Source organism: Cyprinodon variegatus, unplaced genomic scaffold (genome assembly GCF_000732505.1).
Source record: "Cyprinodon variegatus isolate N-32 unplaced genomic scaffold, C_variegatus-1.0 Scaffold1403, whole genome shotgun sequence".
NCBI lineage: Eukaryota > Metazoa > Chordata > Actinopteri > Cyprinodontiformes > Cyprinodontidae > Cyprinodon > Cyprinodon variegatus.
The window spans coordinates 126,322-150,358 of NW_015151856.1; the positions used below are offsets into that span (position 1 = coordinate 126,322).

Consider the following 24,037-nt stretch of genomic DNA (forward strand, 5'->3'; position numbering starts at 1 on the left):
TATATATATATATATATATATATATATACACACTAATATAATGTGTACAGTTATAACATTTTCATACATTTGTAATATAGATTGTGTAGCATATAAACTACAAATGTTTTGACTGAGTTGTATAAGCACTGGATTGTTATCAGGGGTGATGCCATCTGCAGGTGTCTATGTGTGAGAGTGGCATTTGTTCTTTTAATATATTTGCTTCCAGTCAGTGCAGCAGGAGCTTTGGCTTTGAGGTCACTTCTAGGATGGTTGTTAGGAGAGAAACTGGATGGGTAAATAGAACTGGAAGGATGTTTGAGGCAGGTCAGGTTCTTCCAATAAGAAAAACAAAGTAATTCATAAAACCAAGTAAGCAAAAAGAAAACATTAATCACAACAAGACATAGAGGCGAGTCAGACAGGCAGACATCAGACCAGAGACGTATAGGATCAACACAATTAGACGAGGTGGAGGAGGGAGTGAGGAAGGAAGTAAGGAGGAAAGGAAGCAAGCAGAGGTTGGGAGGGATCAAAAGTGGAGGGATGCAGATGCTCCTCTACACATACTAACCTTCAGGTCCCTGTGCACTATGTCATGTTGGTGAATGTGATGGACACTTTCTAGAATCTGATGGATACAGTGACTGTGAAGACAAAACAGAGAGGGGGGAGAGTAGGGGAGGAGGACAGATGAGCCACAGGGATGCACAGTGAGGGACAGGAGAGGAATGGAGAAGACTGTGGACAGCAGATAAAAAGGCAAATACGACCACGTTAAGAGGAGAAGAAGGGCAGTTCAGATTATATGAGTGACAATGGATGTAAGAGGAAATCATGTAACAGGCGAGGAAGAGAAAAAGGATGCGATGCAGAGAGAGAGAGGAATGGGAAGGGTAGGCAAGCAGGTGTAGGTGGAGGAGACAAAAATAATTTGTTTTGCTTATTTTAAACATGATGAGAAAGGAGCAGCCACAGACGAGCAACCTGCCAGACAAATTTCACAACAGAACTGGCAAAAGAAGGGTAGAGAACAAAGATGACAGCTTGGGGAAGAACAGATAATCATCTTTTTGCAAAGAAAAGTAGAAGATACTAAAAAGAAATGGATGATATTGTATAGGGGCTGACATTGAATCATAGACACGCAGCCTTTTTTCATCGCTAAAAAGAAAACATCACAGAGTGCGTACGCTGTGGAGGAAAACGTGAAACCCCCTCACAATCTGTGTGTACATGTACTGAAAATATCTGTAAATGCAGCAGATTCATTGTGATAAGAGAGTGCAATGTACAGAACATGACTAATAGCAGGCTAAGGGAAACGGGCAGCCTGCAGGATCCACACCCACTCTATGTCTAGTGAGTAGGAGGACTGAGAGAGAATCAGAGAGATAGATGCATATGCACCCTTTATCTGAACCACACACAAAAACACACATGAGAGGATTCTCCTTAGAAAACATCATCTGGACCCAACACATGCCTGAAGCCTCCTTAACACTGAGAAAATATAGCACATTTAGGCACCCTAGGAGGTACGGCTCTGGATGGGCATAACCGTTTGGAAATAAAGTATTTAAGTTTCAAATTTGTGGTTTTATTAGGAATGGTTTATATGGTGATTAGTGTATCACAGTGTGAATTTTAAGGCCATTTGGCTGCAAGGGATTTTATTCAAATTAGCGGGACTGAATACAAATGAATGGCTCATGTTTTCTGATTCCTGTATGTAAAAAACAGAATTTATTTATTTTTTTTTTTTTATATAATCATAATTATATCCCACTCCAAATTGATCTGACACAAAATATCCCAAGAGAATATATTGAAATTTGTGGTAATAATGTGACTAAAAGAAGTAAAACATAATCTAAATAAAAATAGCTTTTATAGTTAATACCTATTCTAATTACTGAACAATTATAATTCAGTTAAAGAGCTTTTTGGTTTAAAATCGTATTTAGCAACACACTTGTATTAAGATTTACCAAGCAATGTTGAAATATCCATGATTTTGAAATAAGCTAGATCATACCAAGGGATCCATTGCTTCATTCTCTGACATTAACAGGTGCCTTTTCACAATTATCTAATCTGCAAAGAATTGGTCTAAAGAGGAAGTGGTTATAAATTTGATTAAATGTAGTCAGTTAATACAATTGGTCAGTGGCAACTGCTACCTTGAGGATGTCATGTTTATCTGGGATTACTTGATCTGACTTTCAACTAAATCAATATTTTAATCCCTCTAGACTTCAAAAGGCTTAATTTACTGCCATTCATTTGTCATCAGTCAATATGTAATAAACAATCCCTCAAGGTTCAAGAGATTGGAGGTTGAGTGATCGATTGGTGCTGATAATTATTTTGCAAAATAGATTAAATTGAACAAACAACTTCCAATATTGACAGCTTTATTCCCTCCCTGTACCATTGCATGGAGTGTTCAAATTTCCTGGCCTTTCTATATGCGTCTGGTTTCAAACAAACAGTGATTTAAAACCACACTGCCCAAAACAATGTAATGGGAGTGGGATGCAGTTTGACGGCATCCAACTGAGTGTGGCATTTTGAAATTGAAGAGCACTTCCATGCCTCTCTTTTGTTTACCGGTTTGTTCAACCTTCTAATGTCATTCTATCCAAAAACATTATGTCCTTTTATAGAACGTGCTTGTCAATCAAGATATGGTAGGGAAAGCAGGGAAAAAGGCCATCCTTTATGCAATGCTCTAATGGATGGTAAAATGGGGATGTCTGAAAAATAAATTCAAAACCAAAAATATAGACTGAAAGCACATCCCTTTCTAAAAGTCCTTAAAAGTCTTCAAACACAAATGCAATTGTGGCAAAAAAACAACAACAACTTAGAAACAGAGAAGTAATAGCAGTGCGTTAAACTAGGATCTTTAGGCATCTTGTCCTGGAAACTAAAGGTAAAATAAAAGAGCATTTTTATAAAAAAAAAAGGAACCATAATGCAGTTAATAAGACAAAATATGTCAAAGTTTTGTAGCATGAGGGTTAACATTCAGGTGAAATGTGCCCTTTGCTTCACAGAATATGGCTAGTTATCAATTATCTTAAAAGTTATCATCAAAACTAGCAGTGTCATAAAATTCTGTCTTTTTTTTTTATGAAATGTGATTTTCTTTGACCAAACTTAAAGGTAAAACAACATTACTCCAACTGTTGATCATTAGCAGTTTATGATGGACAAGGTCATTTCTACCCTGACCTAGACAACAAAAAACTTAGTCACCAGGACCGTGCAAGACATCAACTCTTTAGAATGTGATATTGTTTTAAAACTATTAACCACTAACTTTCAGGATTAGCACGTCTGCTGATAAGATATATTGCTGCTATATTTCATACTTTTCATATTTTGCTGTTGTGCTTCATCTCTTTTAAATAACAATAACTTAAAATATGTTATTCCCTAAATTCTTTTCCTTACTCACAAAACAGTTTTGTTGTATGATTTCAGAGAAAGGCGTTCTTTAAGCATCCCTCAGGGATCCATACAGTGTGGTAAGAATAGGGCTGAAACAATTAATTGGCTAAATTGTGATTAATCAATTATTGAAATAGTTGTCAAGTAATTTAGTAATCGATTACTTGTAAACTGGAGAATAGAGACTCTAAAACATGCATTTAGCTGACAGAGCAACCCACTCAGAGCAGTAATTATATCAAAATTGTAACAAAAATATACATATTTTGAATTTAAGGTAAAAAAACTGTCAATACTTTTTTTTCCATCAGTCAATATCTTCTATCCAGAAAAGCGCAAGTTTCACCTGGTTTATTTCCGTAAAAAAGTCTCCTCTAAGGAACCTTTTCGTATCCGATTATTAATTGATTAATTGAAAAAAATTTTTTACAGATTAATAGATTAGCAAAAATGATCGTTAGTTACAGCCGTAGTTAAAAATCAATTGCACTATGACGTGATGTAAATGAAGCCGGCAATGTAGAAACACGGAGGGACCTTGTGCAGAACCTTTAATGGAAAATGTGGAGTGATGTGTTTAAAATTTGTCAAAGGTATGGCTGGTCGATTGCACAGAGCATCAGTTATTGGGGCTTCCTGAAATTGGCTATCCTTTTCAAAAGAGTGAGTTTAACCCCTTTTCAGAAATCCTGCCTTCATCTTTAGAATGTGTCTCTTTGAACAATTTGAATTGCTTTGTAAAAGCGGCTAATGTTTTGAAAAGATCACACTGCCCCATGCCTTCAGCTCAATTATAGATATATGAAGTGGAGCACCGAACAGGGGAGCAATTCAAGGAGCTCCACAGCTTCCTTTGCTCAAACCTATCCACAATACTGCAGTATATCTTAGCTAAAACTACTTGTTAAGCCAACACAAGAGAGTGTTCTATATTATCTGTTGAGCATTTTTTGCACCTTGTTAGGATTTGTAGTCGGGTGTAATTTACTTACAAATGTACTCATTATGGCCTTGATCTGATCAAGCATTCCTAAAAAGGACTGCGGGCAACAAGGTGTGTCTGCACGGTATGGGGTCTGAGTTAGAAGGAGACTAATTATCATGGCTAATTAAAGTCCCACTTCTTGCTAGTCTCCAAGGGAGCCAGGATGTTGGGGAGGGTGTGTGTGTGTGTTTGGTACTGGCCTTAATGAGTGACATTCAGATGAAGGAGGAAAAGATCCAGGACCGTTTAAGAAGAAAAACTATCACCATTCAATTCAGAGATTGATTTGAAATGTTTGGATAGCTTAAAACTGGATATATCAAAAAGTGGGTTAGGAATCCCTCAGCAAAGAACTTTCTCTCTTTTGCCTTGGTTGGTCTTATAACTCACGCAGCTGTGAGTGAGTCTTAGTAGTAGAGTTGGCACTGTCAGAGGACTTCTGCTTGCCTCTCAGATGAGAAAATCTTGTTTGGGATCCAGCTGATTTTTAATGAGAGTTTGGAGGCTATTAAACAGATTCTATCTCTAATGGAAGTCCTTAGGAGGATAAATCAAGCATATAGGAACAAAAGCATTTATTCAAGAATTATCCAAGTTACTATAACTGGTGAAAGATGGGGGTAGGAAGGCAACAGACATGAAGAAGCCTCAGGAGGAGGACAATGATCAGGATATTCCTTTTTGTATTACACTCAATTAAAGATTTTTATTTTCACAATAATTTCTTGAGGCTTTAAATGCCTCATGGACTTTGATACTGTTAGATTAAGATAACTGAAGGTGAGATTTAACTTAACAGAACACAAAAACGAGGGATTATAAACAAAATCTTGTTCCAAACGTTGAAGGAGCTAAAGCTTGATTTATATTTGCAGTGTCAAACAGGGCGCAAAGGCCCGCGCACAGCCCGGCCTGTACTAACAGCAAATGGTGCAGAAGGTTCAAGTGGAGTAGTGTGGTTAAATGCAGTATTATTAATAGTTTTAATTGATAATAATAATTATTTCTATAATTTTAACTTTATTGATCTGACACTGGAGAAATTAACTCTCTGCATTTAACCCATCCCCTTGGGAAGCAGTGTGGGGTTAAGGGTTACACGCAGGGACCCAGAGAGCAGGCTGTGGGGATTGAACCGGATATTGCAACCTTCTCTGAGCACCAGAGCACTGCTCTAACCACTAGGCCAACACTCCCCTGTTACTGTATCTTCAGTGACTGAAAAAGGCATACAGGGGTGAGTTTATTGGCTAAGTTTGTGGTAAAAAAAAAAAAAAAAAAAAAAGGATTTCAGTTTCTGTTTGCATCATAAACAACATAAATAAGGTCTAAAACAACTAACACTGGTATACAATGCCTCCAGCATTTGTTTAGTGAAACAATTTTTTTATATATATATGTTATAAAAAATAAAAAAAAAGGTCCATATGGGCTTCACAAGGGTCAAGTTTCCCACACGCAACACAACATCTGCAGCAACCGGGAGAAGCGTTGTTACAGGTTTTTGTTTGTTTTGGGGTGCATCATTAATCCTATCAGTTCATCCCTGTTGCAAATTCTGTGGGCATCACTACAACGAAGTGGTGACGTGGTATGTAAATCCTAAGCTATTTATAAAACCCACATATGAGTCTAGACAGGTTTTTGAAAAATGAAATCTTCCATGTTAAGTCAACAGCAGAAGGCACATCAGATTAAGTGTTTGAAATGGCAACCCCTTATCCACGGTCTTTAGAAAAATGAATCCTGACATTTAACCTTTTAGGCCCAATAGTGTTGTATTATTTTCTCCAGTATAAAATGGGTTTGTTTTCAATAAAGGTAACAAATTACTGAACACTGTTGAACATGACCTTTTGGCTGTGGGTGATTTATGAGCTTCTCAGGCATCTGTTGGTGCTGCTGGAAACACACCAGCAGCTCACCCAATAAAACTATCCTAAACTGCTGAATAATAAAACTATTCTTTACTCTTGAAGCTACAGAAATTACATTAAATCGATCCTAGGCGCTAATCAGGTTCCCAGTCTGGAAACAAAGCAGGTCGCATCTGCCCTGATTAAATTCTTAATGCTTTTTGGTGGCTAACAGATAAAAGAAGAGATTAACTTTCCTCTCTCGTCTTAGTACGTTATAGCAGTAGCTTGGATTAAACTTTGCATATAAAATGGTTAAGATGCAGTAGAAAAAATCTTATTAAACCATTAAAATGTTTAGAAGTCACCAAGCTGAACATTACAACTTACTTTTTTAAACCTATTAAAGAACTGAGTATTACAGTACAGTGATTTTTCTGAAAGCATTAAAGACCAATGATGGAGACCCCACCCCACATAAAACATAAAGCTGTAGTCTGAGCTTAAGGGGTTAAAATGAAGAAGGAAAAATTAGGTATTTTGTTTTATTTCTTGTTACGGATTGATGTGAATTAAAAAGTAATAGAAAATTTTCTCAAATCTTCCCCCAATCAATCTTTTTTTAGTATGTTAATCTTTCTAGTATATGAAAAGTATTAGACCAGGGGTGCCCAACCAGTCGATCACTGTCTACCATTCGATCGTGGGCGGAGTTTCAGTCGATCGTGGGCTGAGTTTCAGTTGATCGCGAAAAGTTTTACAATGTAGACTTATTTATGGCTTTGACAAAAAAAAGTCTTAAAAAAAACACTAATCAAATCATTCATCACAAGAGGCCAATGTGTATTTTCATTATTATAAAATGGAAAATAAAAAGTATGCAGGGAACCTTTTTTTATGCATACTGATTGCTGGGCATGGTTTGCAACGGTTGCTAGGTTGTTACCAGGGACTCTAAAGCGCGAAGAAGAATCTGAAGAGATGATGAGATAATGACATCTATCACAACTGATGGGGCTCCATCTATGGTTGGGCGCACTGCTCGAGGAGGCAGGTGCAGACCATACTGATCTGCTGCTGCACACCGACGTCAGGAGGCTGAGCCATGGCAAATCTTAGAAAGATTTTTGGAGCTTTTGCCAGAAATTAAAGAGTCTCTGAAACAGTCAACAACCGATTCTGCTGTATGTTACATCTTCACATCCACATAGTTTGTACTTAGTATTTTCCTATTTTTATCCGTTTTCCTGTTGAATTTTAATCCCTCTGCCAGTTTCTCTGCCAATGCCAATGCCCAGTGATGTTTATCATTCTGAAATAGGGGACTTCCCTTCTCCTTCTTCCTGCTTTGAAGTGATCTTAGACAGATTTTATTTGTCATTTTGTTTACACAAGTGGAAAACAAAAAAAAAGTTTGTTTGGAACAGCTCCCTGGACAATTTAATCAATTTTCATCAACAATTTACAGTTCTAATGTTTTTTTTTTTCTTTCATCTCTACTGCGGGTGTGTATCAACTGGTTTATTTAGATTTTTGACTGCACAGCCTTTGTCTGGAGATCTTGACTGCTCTTTTCTGTAGTTTTGGTGAGTCTGATGAGTGAGTGTTCTTATGAGATTGTTAAGTTCTGTTTTTGCAACCTATTTCTTGACACAAATGATAATTTCCTCGTTTGTTGGACTTACTGTTTATTCTCCACCTGTGCGGATAAAAAACAAATACTGCCCATCCCTTGTGTTTGGCTTGGTAGATCTCGGCATTGCCATCAACTTCAAAAGTAGATCTTGGTTTAAAAAAGTTTGGGCACCCCTGCATTAGACGTTGATGCTATGTGTTAGTTTGGCCAGATTTGTGTGAATTAGTCTATTTGTGCAACCGAGACCTACAAGACTTAAAATAACACTGTTTTTTAAAGAGTGCCAGTTATTTAGATGCCTTAGTAATTAAAACAAAACATTTTTATGCCGAGTCAAAGTCGAACAGAATCAGAAATTTATGTTTTAGGTTTAAAGTGGAGACTGGAGTTGAAGAAAAAAAAAGGACCATTTATGGCCACATACTGGAGTGATTTTAACGATAAAAACAAGGCAACTCCGTTTGACTTTGTTGCTGAATGGACTGACACCCACACTCACAACTGTCAGTTTCAAGTATCTCTCTCATTCTTCTCTCAGCCTCTTGTCTGTCCACCACCCCCACCACTGCGCTACTCTGTTTCCTCTTCCGCCGATGGTTCAAGTGAACCGTGTGTGGTGGTGAGTCAGCAGGGGGCGGTGGGCGTTAGATATAAAACTGCTCAGTCGGTGGTAAAAGGGTGAAAAAAAAAGAACAAAACCAAATGAAAAAAGAAAGAGAGAAAGCCAAACTGTCACCAAAGTTCACACTTCATATTCACTGACATTGTTTTCATATTTTCCACTGTGTGAAGAGAAGGAGAAGAATGATGGAGGAGGATGTGACGGCTTTAGCTGAGCAAACTGAACCTTCAAGTTTTTAAAAGAAAGACTTAATAGAGGATGAGGAATCTGGTTTAATATAGATTCAAAATCATCAAAATAAAAATTGGACAAATATGTAGTGGTTTTATTTATTTTTAGCCAATATATAAATAAAGCCCTGGTGTTGATTAGTGGAAACGAACTACTTTTATAGGGAAATCCAAAATCCATCAGTAAACTACGGGTGGAAATTTTAATAGTTTAAGAAAAAAAAAAGAAGAGCTGGTGTGATTTTGAAATGGTCAAACCTCAGACTGGTCTTAAAGATGATGGCTGTGTCAGAGTGATGGAGGAGGATAAATTATGCAATAGAGAGAGAAAGGGAAAGGGAAAGAATCGTGGCACAAAAAAAGAAAACAGAAAGGCTAGCTGGCAACAAATAATCTTTTGTCTCATTTTTTTTAAATTTGCTGTGTTAATGCAACAAACTTAAATGGATTTTATGGGACCAACATAACATAGTGCATGACTAAAAAACAGAAGAATTAAGACATGGTTTTCAAAATAGTTGTCAGCCTCCTTTACTTGGATGCCTCTAAATAAATTCCAGTGCAACCAATTACCTTTATATTATTTGTAAAAAGGATTTGTCTGCATGGCATTATGTAAAGACATCAGAAGTCTGTAGGAGATTATTAATATTAAACTTCATCACCATTATCAGGACCATCTGTCCACCTTTTTTTTGAAAGAATAGTAAGAAGAAAATGTTTGTTGGAAGCGAAAATAACTGAATGATCTCAGAAAAGGTGCCTCAGCTTAACCTTTTCCAAACACCAGTACCATATTGAAACATGGTTATGGCAGAGTCATGCTAATGGGATGATTCTCTTTAACAGAGAGATCATAGAAGAATCTATTAGAGGGACTGGATACATGTTAACCTTTCTATTAATACGACTTTTCCTTAAAAAACAAGAAAAAATATCTATTTCTAAGTTAAAAAGCTGGTAGAGATAAATGGTTAAAGGACTTTCAGCTGTAATTGCAGCAAATTTATGTTCTACAAGGATAAACTCAGGGAGCTGAATGCAAATACACTGTTTTTATCTGTAAAACAACAACAAACAAGTATTTATTCTCTTACACTTAATATTAGGCACTACTTTGTGTTGGCCTATCACATAAATCCACAATTAAATACACTCTATTTTTTTGTGTTTGAGTTTTTGCGATGTGACAAAATGTGATGCACTGGTCAGGGAGAACAAATACTCTTGTGGGGAGAAAAGTTTGATATTAAAGAAACTGGATATAAAATTGAAAAAAGAAAAACATAATAGAAGAAAGAAACTGAGAAGAGCTGGCTTTAAAAAAATGGAATAATAAGCAGATAGTAACGCACAGAAATTATTTATAAAGCTAAAAACCAGGAGAGAAGAGACAACAGAGTAGAAAGTTGAGGAAAAGAAGATAAAGGTATAAAGAGGTGTGTAAAAAACGATAGACAAGAGACCACAACAAAAGTGACAAGACATTTTGCTGACGAGGAGAGACCCCGTCTCACACAGAGACGTTCAAAGGCAGCGCTCCTACCTGGCGTCTGCCTCGCTGTAATACTCTCTGGCAACAATGTCCTCAAACAGTTCACCTCCGGTCACCCTTTAAGAATACAAACACGTTCATTTATTCGACGATTTTTTATCATTTCACTGCAAAAAGAAAGAACAATGAAGAAATCTAAAACAAGGATTTCATCACCAATTTTTGTTTCCTCTTTGCTCACCCTCTTTCCCCCTAAAACTCCCTGCCGCTACCCCCCCTCCCACACTGTTGCTATGGAAACTAGAGGGAATTGTTGAGATGGATGCGGAGGGTGTGGGTGGCAGCGGAGACAGAGATGGGGTAAATATAGGAGAGGGTTATGCAATGGTATATGCACAGAGGGTGCAGGGACCGAGGAAAAGGAGGAAGAGGCAGATGAGTGTGTGTGGAAAAAAGGAGGAAAGAGAAAGGAGGACTTACAAGTCAAAAAGGAGGTAGTGGAAGCCCTCCTCTGATATACTGTCATGAAGACGAACTGGAAGAGAAAGAGGAAGAGATTGAGAGATAAACGTTTAGTGGAGTCATTTTAATTGTATATGCCGTGCGATAAATTCCACATAAAGATGATTCAGTGTTTAACAAACTACCTTTGAATAACAAAGTATCAGCGCAGCATTTCAAGTGAGAGATTAAAGGAGAGTAAAAAAACAGCAGGGAGTGTGTGTGAGGGAACGAAACCACGGGGAGTCATAATAATAGAGTCTAACATCAAATACTAACCATATAGTAGGAGGTTCTGCAACTGAATCTACCTTTAAGCAACAGCGGGATGTGTTATGGTATTAGATTTCCTCAAAATGCATACAATTTAACATAAATATGGCTGTTAGTGGAGTAAATCACATGAATACATCCTCTGCATCAATGAGATATTATTTAAAAGAAGGAACCAGGTAGTGTAAAACCAAGGCAACAAAAAAGGTCCACTTAGCAGTGGTTCTAGATTATTGCATATTTGGCTGTGTTGGTGATTAGAGGGAATGGAGAGAATTCCTCACCGATGTTGGGATGTTTCAGAAGGCGACAGATCCGAGCCTCTCGCTCCAGCTTCTGGTGATCTGCAAAGAAACACATGAAACCAGATAAAAAAACAGAAACGGCTTCGTTCTTAATCTGACTGCTGTCAACATGAGCAGAACCTCACACTATAACATCAAAATCTATAGTATTTACTGTAGAAATAAATACTGAAATAATATGTTATGCATGAGAGGGAAAAGGACTGCATATTTAGTTTGTATGCTGAAATTTCTCTCAACGTGTTGCTACTGTAAAGTCTAAAAGTGGAGTAACACCCTCCGGCAAATTAAAATCAAATCACTAAATCAAGATACCACTAAAAAGTGTCTCTAAAGCAAAAAGAAGATATGAACCCTTCTATTTTATGTTTTTACAAATCAGATCTAGATTTCCAACTATGCTGTAATAACTCTGTTCTTTAGAAGGCTGAAACGTTAATCAAATTATGATTAATCGATTATCTATATTAACATCAACTAATTTAGTAAATGATTTATCGCTAACTGTAGTATGGAGACTGTCAAACATGAATTTAGCTGATAGAGCAACCCACTTAGAGCAGTAATTATACCAGGATTGTAAAAAAAAATATATATAAACATTTTGCATTTAAAGATACTGTGGAGGATTTTCAAGATAAAAAAAAAAAAAAAACACCCTCTCCATTTTAAAAATGTGCAAGAGCGTGCACAAGCCTATTTCTCCTCGTGCACGCTCTGTTTAAAAGTTGCTGTTCTCATAGCTCATACGAGCGTATTCTGTCCGAACGTCCGCCCTAATCCCTAAATCACTAAATAGAGCGGGGACTATATAGTGGACTTTATAGCAATCTCGGTTAACTGACTGTTCTGACAGATGATCACTGCTTTGTGCTCCGTTGGTCACATAATTCCTACTTCACTGCGTGGGGCCTGCACCATCTTTGTGATTGCTGTGACAGCAAATGGCATAAATTAATGTAAAGTAGACGCTTTTCCTCTTACGACCCTCGATCATTTTCAAAGAACCGCGGTGAGAAAGGTGAGCTTCAATGACTGTCTGAAACCGTAGCTCACCACAGATATACACCTGTAAGTACGCATGGGCAGAAAAAGAAAGCTAAAAGGACGAGCACGTAGGACGGCCTTACGTAAACACATCACCAGAATGATTGACAATTAGGAGGACCACTTATTTAGATGATCCACCAGGAAATAAAAGATCATTCCTTATATCTTTAAGATAAAAAGGAAATATCATCAGTCAATCTCCTCTATCCAGAACTCATCAAGTGGAAAACTTTCAGGTTCACCTGGTTTAATTTGACAAAAAGTTTTCTTCAGGAACCTTTTGCTATCTGATTATTAATCAGTTAATCGAAAAGATTATCCACAGATTAATCAATTTGCAAAAAAATCCTTTGTTGCAGCCCTAGTTCTTCATATAATTACCCCATGTAGAATGGTGCTGAATTTTAGACCTTAACCGGCAGATGTTAATTACAGTCTAAATTCCTTAAAAACATCTTAAATCTTTTGTTTTGTTTCCACCAACAAAATGAGGGTTACTAACTCATGAATAAATATTTGATCACAGTGAAACATTAGCTTGGGTTTGACCTTCCTTAATGGTATAGTTATGGATTTTTTTGCAAATTTTTGAAAAGCCCTGCGCTCTCCACTAAAAAAAAAAAAAAAAAAAAAATGCACATGCACAACCCTCTAACCCTTCCCTAGAGGGAACGCCTATCAAGCGATTGTGAGAGCGTGCACAAGCCCAATTCTCCTCGTGCACACTCTGTTTAAAAGTTGCTGTCTGCATCGCTTATACAAGCTTACTTTTAAAAAATGATGTGGCATTTTTTCCACTATGTCAGACTCACCACCAGTAAGTGAAAATGGGGACAAGCACATAGGACGGCCTTATGTAAACATATCACCAGAATGATTGACAATAAGGAGGACCACTCATTTAGATGATCCGCCCTGAAAAACAGCATCCTCCATTATACTTTTAATGAAACAAACTGCGAAAAGGCTTGGCTCAGACTGCAGTCCTTAGTGGCTAAGAGGTGAACGGACCCAGCGGTTGTAAAAGTAAGGCTGGAATTAGCAGCTGTGCTTATTTTACATTTTCAAACACTCAGAGTGAATATCAAACCAATACAACACTGCTTTCAACTTAGATTGGGCTTAATTTTGTTACTCGAAAAAGAGATCTAATGCACACATTGTATGACCTCTGTGAGCGTGGGGCATCTGTCATACTTTTTGCTGTTTTTGTGATGAAATCAGATGGCGTTCACAGATTACGGCTTGTCTCAACTTGAAGCATTTCTTGGTTCAGAGATGAAATCCTTTAAGTTTCTTGTCGAGACTGGACAAAGATTGACGCAGACAGACCCGTATATCAAATATGCCCACAGGCAGAAAAACGCATAAAGAAGTGGATCAACGTAAAACGCCAACACTCAAACAATTGATGAAAATAAACACAGCGTTGCTGGAAACAGTATAGTACATTCTGGGACAGAAATAGCTTGGAAAAAACACAGGCATACACATTTCCATGGGTACAGAAGAGTGACAGTGACGTGTGAGCCCAGTGATTACAGTCTTAGAAGACGAGCTGAGCGAGTTGCAGAAAGGAGTGGGGGAGTGTTGAAGAGGGACAGAGGAGGTGGGAGGAGGAGAAAATATGCACAAACAATTACTGTAAGCCTGGGTGCCATCTTTTCATTGAAAGATTAAAACAATGCTAATCTCTGCATGCTTTCTTTCTCTTGCTTGCCTCATTTGAGAAACCTTTGAAGAATAAGTATAATTTTCTACTCATCCGTCTCCAAAATACAAACAGTTTGTTCAAAGCTTCAGGTGAGGTTATTCTTGCATTGGTTCTTTGCTTTGTCCGAACCTAAATCATGTCAGGCCTTTTAAAAACCCATGTCTGTCTTTGCTGATATGCTGCCGCCATGCCAAATGGTGGAAAACATGTCATAAGCGACAGGATCAGGTTCCATTCTGTCAGTGGCATCTGCTGATAATACAAGTACAGAAATGGCCCAGAGTGAAGGCCTCCATTCATCATGGTTTAGTGCATTAATCAACATGGCTGTGCTTTTGTTATCTATACTATAATAGAATGGCATGACTAAACACTGGAGTGGAAATTAGCCTGATGAATATAATTTACAAGCTGACACTGCTTTCATTAACTAAAATATTAACTGTCACACTTCCTAAGTGAACCTTGGAATTAGTTCTATTAATACTTTTGCATTATTTTAAAATAAATGGAAAAAAGTCTTCACAAAACACAGCTATTGAACCTGTAAATAAACTCATTTGGGATTAGGATTACTTTAGATTCAGGTTATTCATGAATGACTGATGACCTTTTAGCCCCAGATTTGAGAGTTTTGTTATAGATCGTCCCCCTAACTGTCCAACATGTCTTCCCTAAACTACAATAAGATTGCAAATTATGTTTGGCGAAAGGGCAGAGGTCTGAAACTAGTGTAGTTGACAAAAGTCTTATTAGTTTTGGCTTTATATGGTAGGATTTTATTTATAAATGTTTATCAAGCAGCAAATCTTTTTTTTATTTAGTTTAGTAGCTGTTTTTTAAAGGATTTTATGCTGCATTGGACTTTCAGTTGTAAAGGTTAAAACAGAGGTCCCTACCTACCCTGGCTGAAGCCCAATCTGTGTGTCATTCAGAACCAGACACAAGTATAAATTCTATATCTTTCAATTTCCATAATAATCACAATCACAACAACAACAAAAAAAATAGTATCTTTGTGGTTTTGTCAGTAGACTCGAAAAGTTGGAAGATAAGCAGTAGATGGGAGGTAGGAAGACACGCTGGTTGGTTTAACTGCAGGAGGGAGAATAGGTCCAATCAGCTCATGCTGTTAAAATGTACTGGGCATCTTTTATCCAGTTTTCAATTCCCAGCCACTCTGGCACAGTTGGCTGGGTTCCTCTGGATGTTTCTTCCAGTTAAAAGCTTTTTTATTCGATTCTTGCCATAGTTTTGCTCATAACGAGGGTAAAGAAATATTACTAGCCATGCTTTCTTTATTTAAGTGGAAGTTTTCACCACTAATCGTGCAGAAATTATTTTTATCCTTTCTGCTCTAGCGAGACTAAAAAGAGGAAATTACCTAATCTTACTAATTAGTTGAGCTTTCGGCTGCTTTACAGACAACCTTCTTATAGCTTTTGAGGTTTTAAAACCGTGTTAGCTTAAGTGAAAAGGAATTACATATTTCATAGCTAGAAATATTTTGAAACAGCTGAAGGTGTTCTTCTCGTAGACAAAGGAAAAGCAGAACTTTTTTCCTCAACAAGCCAACAAGCAATACTCAATACCAGGTGGATAAAAGAATATTGATTCCAGCTCTTCTCTCCAGTCTTATTAAAGCTGTGACCAGTGGGTATAGTACACTGAACATTTGAAAGGGTCGCGAAAGTGCCTTCATTATGTATCAAACTTGGCACACTTTGATACCTGCAGAAGGGCTGGCCATTAAGAATAGATGGAACCGGTAGGTTTTCTTAGGGGTGCAGCTTTTTACAAACTGAGATTTTATGATCAAATTAATCTGACCGTTTGACTTTATTATGATTTGATTGAATCCAACTGCATCCTGAATGTTGCTGTTATTGAATCAAATTAATTTGGCCAGACTGAAATTATGCAGAAACTAAATTAACTCTGTTTCTCTTTAGAAATCTCACAGTATTATGCAAACTACCACAACATAAATAAAATTTTTAACTGAAGCTTTATCAATTAAAAATACTTAGTAGCAAGTAAGGAATTTAAGTACTGTCATCTACAGTATATTGTGTTATATAAAATTAAACATATTTGAACGTTTCTAGTGCACATGTAATGTGCAATATAAGTAATTAAACAAAACTTCTATTTATAGATCCCTGTATAAATAGGTTACATGAAAATCAGTTGTTCTGACTGCAAGGAGTCTAGGATCAACAAGGACGGTAAAAAAGAGAAGACAAGGCAGAACATTCTGCTTCAAATATTCATTTAACCACTCTTTAAAACTGTCAGTCATGCAGACACCAGTGGTTCTTTTAAAGCAGTGGGGTAAATAAGAAATGAGGCGAGAGATAACCGAGGACCAGTCCTGAAGGGAAGAGGAAGTGGAGAAAAAGAGAGCAAGCTAAAGGAGATATGTGGCAAACAGGAACAAGAACTGTGAGAGAGATAACCCAAGGATACCATGCAGCGAAATCATCAGGAGTCTTTGTGATGGAGAAGGAGGGAGCAAGCGGTGAAAAGTAGAATATATTTGGGTTAATCATCACCAGTGAGGGCTGGAGTCTCAGGAGAGGAGGAGACATTCACAAAGAGAGCCAGATATAACCACTGTTCAAGAAGATTAGAATTACAACAGTAGCATGGCTCACTCCAGCTGGAGAAATGGAGAAAAAGATTCACTTTTTCCTTATTTTTCTCAAAATAGCAAACCGATGGAGGAGCAAGAAGTGTTATTTGGCTGCAGACATTAAACCCTTAAACTCTTTCATGTTTTTGTCATAATAGACAAAAAAAAAAAACTATTGCAGGACAGGGAAGTAAAAATCATTGACACACACATATACATATATATATACACATATATATTAGGGATGCACAGATCCACTTTTTTCACCTCCGATACGATACCAATATTTGAAGTTTAATGTCGGCCGATACCGATCCGATACAGATGCCAAAAATAGCACTCAATTATTACCTAAAAAAAAGGTTTTATTGTGTGAAAAAAAAAAAAAACGGGATCATTTTTAAGTGCATATAATTTGACTTCCCTTTTCTTAAAAAAAAAATAGGAAACAACCCAAATATAAATGTTATGACTCATTTATTTAACAACTGTGCACAAAATCTTAAACCAAAAGTTCTCTGACTTGGTCGACATGTAAAAAAGTGTCATTATCAAGTATCATCTCTGTGATTTTTTGTGGCCTCTATACTGTTACATGGGAAAATTTCACTTCTTTCCTTTGCTTTAGCTGCTTCCCGCTGCTTCCTTTTTGTTTGCCGAGTCCGATAATCTCAGCATGTTCCTTGTTATGAAACTGAAACTGGAGGTGTTTCAATAAGTTGTGGGGGTATAGTTTAAAGATTTAACACCACCCCTCGGAACATTTCTCCCACAAATATTGCACGTAGCCACTGGGCTAATAGGCTGAGAGAGCGTGAAAAACCTCCACACCGTAGATTATTTTGCCCGCTCCATCATAAACAATATGGCCGTGTTGTATTGTTGCGCTGCCGCATGACGGCAGAGCATAGCATAGATTTAGAATGAATAGAGCGGCCCATTTATCGAGTCAATTGTCACCGATACCGATCTAGTTTTTTTCCTTATATCTGGACCGATACCGATAAAAATATTGGATTGGTGCATCCCTAATATTATTTATTTATTTATTTATTTATTTATTTATATATTTATATATATATTTATATATATATATATATATATATATATATATATATATATATAATGGATATATATATACTGTTAAACTAGGATATAAAAGTCAGTGGGAACAAGTGCTGCACAATTTAATCTCAACATGAAAACAGCTATCCTCTACAGGCCTCCTTGGGTTTGCTACTGTAGTGCACAGCTTCATGAAGATCAAGGGACAGATTAGGCAGATCAGGGATAAAGCTGTAGAGAAGTTTAAAGAAACAGCATCTCTTATGGTTTAAAGATCTCCTGACATTAAACCCATTACATGAACATGCAGGGTAGGATACAAATGCAAACCAACCATGGCATGGTCGTCCTCCTAAACTAGCAGAGAGCATGAGTCAGTGAGGGATAACTCTGGAGGAGTTGCAAAGATGCACAACTCTCATGGGAAATACTTTAAGAAATAATAACAAGCACTCCCAAGCACAAACTTTGCTCATGTTTAACTGAAACACATTCACCAAGGCCAGATTTTATTAAAATAAGGCACAAAGTGAGTGCAGGTTTATTGCTCCAGGATAAGAGCAAAATTGAAAAGTTCTGGCCAAAACACAAAATGCTATGTGGGGCAGAAAACTTAAATATAGCATCCCAATAATGAAACATGGTGCAGGGGGCATCATGCTAAGGGGAGGTTTTTCCTCAGCAGTACAGAAAAGCTGTTTAGACTGGATAGGAAAGCCTAAGGAGTTTAACACAGCTGTGGAAGATAACTAGTTGTAGACACAGAAAGACCTGAGAAGAGGGCAACGTTTCACCTTAACCAGGACGATGACTCTGAATATGCCGCTGGAGATACAATGGAATGGTGGAAAATATCATTCTGCTAAGTTTGCCAGGAAACATTTAAAGTTTATGGGTTTTTGTAAAAAAAAATGTAATCCACTAAATCTTGGAACAAATTTGTGTTGGTCTGAAAAAAACACAGTTGTTTATGGATGTAATGTAAACATAGGTGTGACCCATAAGCTGTATCAATACTTTTGTAAATCACTGCATATTTCATCTGGTAATTAAATATTCAAATAGCCAAAAAAAAAAAAAAAAGCATGAGAACAAATAAAGTTAAGTTAGAACTCCAAAACCTGGACGTATGAGCAAAACCATCACGTTCATGACCATTTCAGTTAGAAATCCTGAACTTGTAGCTAAATTATGAATAAATCAGTCTTTACTGACATTTGTAATTACTTCTAAAGTGATTTGACTTCATAATAGGCTTATACGTATTAGGCCTTCACTTAAATACCTCCGCACGACTTGTCTGACATTGACACAAAAGCACAGGGACTGAAATCAGGTCAGCTCTCTGCTGCTGCACTGCAGGTAAATCTCAGGCAAATAGAAAACACCACACATGTGCACATATATATTTAATTTGAATACATACACACATGCAGACACAAGCGCATGCACCCTAGCACGATATGTTACAAGGCCATACAGGAACCTCTGGCATCCCTCACCCAGAGATCACTGCCAATAAACAAGTGCTATGATTGGCTGGAAGCCTTGCCCAGCAGACCTGCCCTATATTTCCCGTTGACATGAGCTGGACTGACATTAACCGTTTGCCTGACGTTTTGAGGGAATGTGCAAATACATTTAGTCATCCCCTCCCAGATACCCAATATCTGGACTTTTGAGAGGGGGAATCATGGTGACTGCAGTAAATAAACAGAGTTTAGTGATAGGATGACCACAAATGTGTGTGCCAGAGTAAAAGAGAGGCAGAGTCAGATGAGAGTCCCGTGCTAAAGGCATGTAGGCGTACAGGCGCATGGCCCTCAGCTGCCAAGTGCCTGGGGTGCCTTCTCTGCCATGACCCCCCCCCAGCCCTCCCCACAGCTACCATTTCCATCTGCCCGTCCCAAACAAACGCTCCTCTCAGGATCCTCGGCAGTGGCTTTAAACCATCTGACCTTACCTGCTTTCTGAGCGATATATCAGGAGCAAAACAACCCCAACCAAATCCCACTTCTAAAGCAGAGCAGTAAGTCATCGTGATTGCCATAAAAGCTGGCTGCGGCGGCCCATGTCAGATAGGTCATGGAGCTATAATTGGAGCCGGAGTAGAAGTAGTATGCAGCAGCTCTGTCGGCTCAGACATTGCGCTGCTGTTTCAGAGAACATGGCTCATCCATTAGTAAGGAGCGCAGCGCAAGCCGCGGACACCACTCGGTCGACTTGGATCATCAAATCTTAAAGGAGGGAGATTATGCCGCACCTCAGAAATCTGCAAGCAGCTGCAGCCTTTCATCAAGCAGCTAAGGAGAGATGCATACTCCCAGTTAGTGGAGATGCACAAATCAAAGATTTATGGTCTGTTTCAAATTTCTGGTTTTATTTTTATTTTTTGTGAAGGTTGGACCGGCAGTTCTGATTCCTCTAAAAACTATAATTAACAGCACACTGAATTTTTGGTTCCAGCCTTCCATGTCACATTGTGTTAGAAGAAAACCACCAATCAGACATTTACGGACGATTTTAGATTTCTGTGACTTTTAAAGCTTTGAATATACAATTATGTGAGTGAACCTTAAATACGAAGCACCAGAGCAGAGAAGACGGCTCACTGTGTGTATGGAAGAGTTAAACAGAGTTTTACTAACATCTTAAAACTGAGAAAAAATGTTTAAGACGACAACAGTTTGAGAAATGTTTAGTTTTTATAGAAGTAAACTTTCTATAAAGTACTTTTTTAAAACACTTTGCTTTGACTGTGACCAGAGTTATAGCCTACAGTTCATGTGTTGTGATCATTATTTGAAAAGAGACATTATCTAAGTTTTTACTGTAAATATCTTTACAATAGCTTTTATTTGACCTTTTACAACTAAAACATGGTTTGATGAGCAGACTGGCATCTGAGCAGTTCAGCACTGATGCATCTATAAGCCTGTAGCCTGTTTTACTGAATGTACTTTGGCGGATGTGACGTCAAGCACATCCATGTTAAATAGCTCTAACCTGGCAAACAAATAAAGCGTCATATTCAAGATGGATTTTCTGTTTACTCAGAAGCGACTGGCATCTAACTCAACTCAGACACCAATGGCAACCCTAGGTAAAGTGAAAAAATAAAATAAAAAAACAAAGGCATTGTTAAGTTCAAGTGAGAGCTACGAAAACAAGCATAGGATTGCTGCAGTTCTGCACTTTGGCCACAGGTGGCAGTATCATTAGAAAACACTGTAATGCATCTTTTAAGGTTTACCCCAAATACTGCATCAACTGCCCAAAGGATTATAGAAGGGAGATTTCCAAGAGGACAGCAGAAATTTTTATCGGGTAATAAATTAGGAATGTGAAAATTCATTGTCAGTATCCGATAATCTTTGTGTTATGAGCAATAACTGATATTTAACAATATTACGTACTTTTCACATCCCTACCCTTTTAACATCATGAAAAACCTACTAGAGTGCTGACATTCCTTCCCTGCTTCAGATAAAAACCCACAATCCTTTGCTGCATCGCTATCTCATGACCAAAAACACCTATGGTGCATCTATGTTATACACTGCACACAGTAGCTATGTCTACATGGAGACCAATAATAAGATTGGATGCATGATCAGATCAAAAACGCTTCATGTGATCATGACAGACTGAAGATTCAAATACCATTCGGTCCGATCGGAAAGGAATTTTATCCCGAAAGAGAGAGCTGATTTTTGCTGATTGCCATTGCCGTCCATTCACCCACCCATTCAGATCTCTGGACTAAAATAATCTCCACAATGTATGTGTGTAACGTCAATTTGAAGTATTTTTGCTGTTTTTCTGGAAAATTAGACAAGGTCAGGGCATTATATTGACATTCTGTTACAGTCCTCCTTTTGTGTCTAAGAGTATGAAATTTGAAAACTTTGAAAAAGACAGCACTGGATCCAAGGATATTGCAATGTCAAGAAAACTGGCGTTAGTAGATCTGTGGCTCAAGCGATTGGTGCAGCTCTCTGTAGTGAGTTAGGGTTGGAATAGTTAGCTTTGGGTTCTTTCTATCAATTTTCATGATATCAAATCACTAGCTTGGCATTCTGTTAGTTGTTGAAGCATTTATCTACAATATAAGACCACACCTAGCCCTTAGCCCCAAACCCGTTTCCTGGTCTGCTTGAAACCGCCACTGTGAGGCGTATTTTTCAAAAATCACATGTGAGCAGAGAAAAGCTCCTGTTGCTCTTTAAGAATCCGGTCTTTAAATACCCTAAATACCTGAAACAAGTCTTTTTCTCTAAGAAGCATTTTCGACAGACAGTACAGTCATTAGCATAAGATGGTTGCAGTTATTTATGACAAGTTTACCGACTAGAAAAAGGTCACATTTTTTAGTTTTTAACCATACGGAAATAATCTGTGCATTTAACAGTTAGGTGCCAGCTCACAGAAATAGGCCGTCCAAAGACCCAACTCTCATAAAATGTTCACTGCTGTGAAAACTGAAGCCATTAATAATAAAGATACCAGATGACAATAAAAGAAAATTTCCAAATGACTCATAGATCTTAGCATTTGTTTTTTTGTTGTTTTTTTTCTACAGCGTTCATCCTTTTTCTACCATACAGTAACTCCATAAAACTGTTAAAGCCATTAGGAGATGAATAGAAAGTAGAACCTTTTAAGACTCATTCTTTTTTCGGCAACCTCTTAAGAACTTTAAAAAAAGTAATAATTTATCATTTGATAAATTATCTTCTTGAAAAGCATCAGCTCTTTGCTTTTACTTTGTTCTGTTGCTTTAAACACTCAACAGTGCCTCAGAAACTACATTATAGCTTCTCCATCTTATTCATTAACATTACAATCTTTCCAAGTGTTTGCACGCACATTATGGTGATTATAATTATATTATGGAGTATTTGAGTCTCTAGAATTTTAACAGTTATTCCTGACAACCTTACCTCTCTTCCTGTGTATCATCATTGCTATCAGTGTGTACTTTCATAAATCTGTCTGCATGGATTAATGTCAGCTGAGCAATTGTTTCCAAAGGAAATTAATACCCACAGTAAAAGGTTAACTGACAGACACAAGCAGATATGAGAAGACATTCTATGCCTGTTAAAATGCCTCTTCCACCACACTCTACATTTTTACACACACAAGCCCAGAGTGTGTGTAGAGCAAAGTAGTGTCAGTGGGTTGCCACCTGGCGCAGCCACGGCTCTGGGTCTCCGGTTGCGAGCTGTAGAGGCAGCAGGAGATTTACACCGAGCGAGTGTTGGTGTGAGGAACCACGGCGACCATTGCAGAGCTGGACTGGCCTTCATCATAGTGCTGCCTAATTCGGACTTTACTGACGGAGCAGGGTGGCCTTTAGGAGTGTACCTTACAACTAGTATTGTGAACACCATCCTTCTAATATATGGTAAAACATTTTATGATTTTATTAATTAGGTTTCGTAAATGGCAATGATAAAATCTTTTGGTGCATAATAGTTTGATCTCTTATGTTACCGGCTCATAAAAAAAAAAAATAGTGCAAAAGTATGAGCAGTGTGTTGGGTTGCATTTGGGCCCATTTTTGTAACAAGCCTCTTAAAGTAAAATCATCTTTGCCTCTAATTTGACCACACTGTGGCTCTACCTTTCTTCTACCTCATCCATAATACTTAGGTTATCCTGAGCTATTTTTCTGTATTTGTGCTGCTATAGGCTAAGACTGCTAGAGGACATTTTTTCATCATTCCATCTCTATTTTCCCATTCTGCAGTATTCGTTAATTCAATCTCTAACTTTATGCTCTCTCTGCTTTTTCTCACCATAGCAGCTTCATGGAGTGTGTTCCTGTTTGGCTGTGACACCATCCTGGAGAGGAATATCAGCTATGCTGCTATCAACACCTTTGTTTATAGATGCTGGAGCTTGGCATGTTTTTCAGTGTTGTCCTGTTTCTCTGACTATGACCAACTGGATGTGCTCTCTTTTATCCTCTGACATGGAAGCTGTTTGTTTCCTGGACTGAGCCGCCTGTGGAGCTGATTGACAATTGCCTTTTGTATCTCTGCTTCTTTCTATGCGTCTGCTTCTATCTTCTTGAACCCCAGTCGGTCTCGGCAGAGGGCCGCTCACACTGAGCCTTTTTCTGCTGGAGGTTCCTTCCTGTTAAAACGGAGTTTTCCTCTCCACTGTCACTACAAGTACGCTTTGGCTGAGGGACTGATCTCAAGTCAATGAGTAGAAGAAA

General features: G+C 37.8%; 1 protein-coding gene across 43 annotated transcripts in view; it reads right to left on the reverse strand.

Moving 5' to 3' along the window:
• Positions 1 to 24,037, reverse strand: part of LOC107103247 (calcium/calmodulin-dependent protein kinase type II subunit beta) — an 89,598-nt gene that overhangs the window by 55,803 nt on the left and 9,758 nt on the right. For 33 of the 43 annotated variants that reach the window (XM_015402842.1, XM_015402861.1, XM_015402840.1 and 30 more), the window contains exons 3-5: positions 11,324 to 11,383; positions 10,746 to 10,800; positions 10,317 to 10,382 (exon numbers count right to left, since the gene is read on the reverse strand). In XM_015402842.1, coding sequence (XP_015258328.1) covers positions 10,317 to 10,382; positions 10,746 to 10,800; positions 11,324 to 11,383 — 181 coding nt within the window. Of the gene's footprint in view, positions 1 to 556; positions 631 to 10,316; positions 10,383 to 10,745; positions 10,801 to 11,323; positions 11,384 to 24,037 lie in introns of those variants that run through there. The other 10 variants (XM_015402865.1, XM_015402860.1, XM_015402839.1 and 7 more) reach the window with 2 other exon arrangements.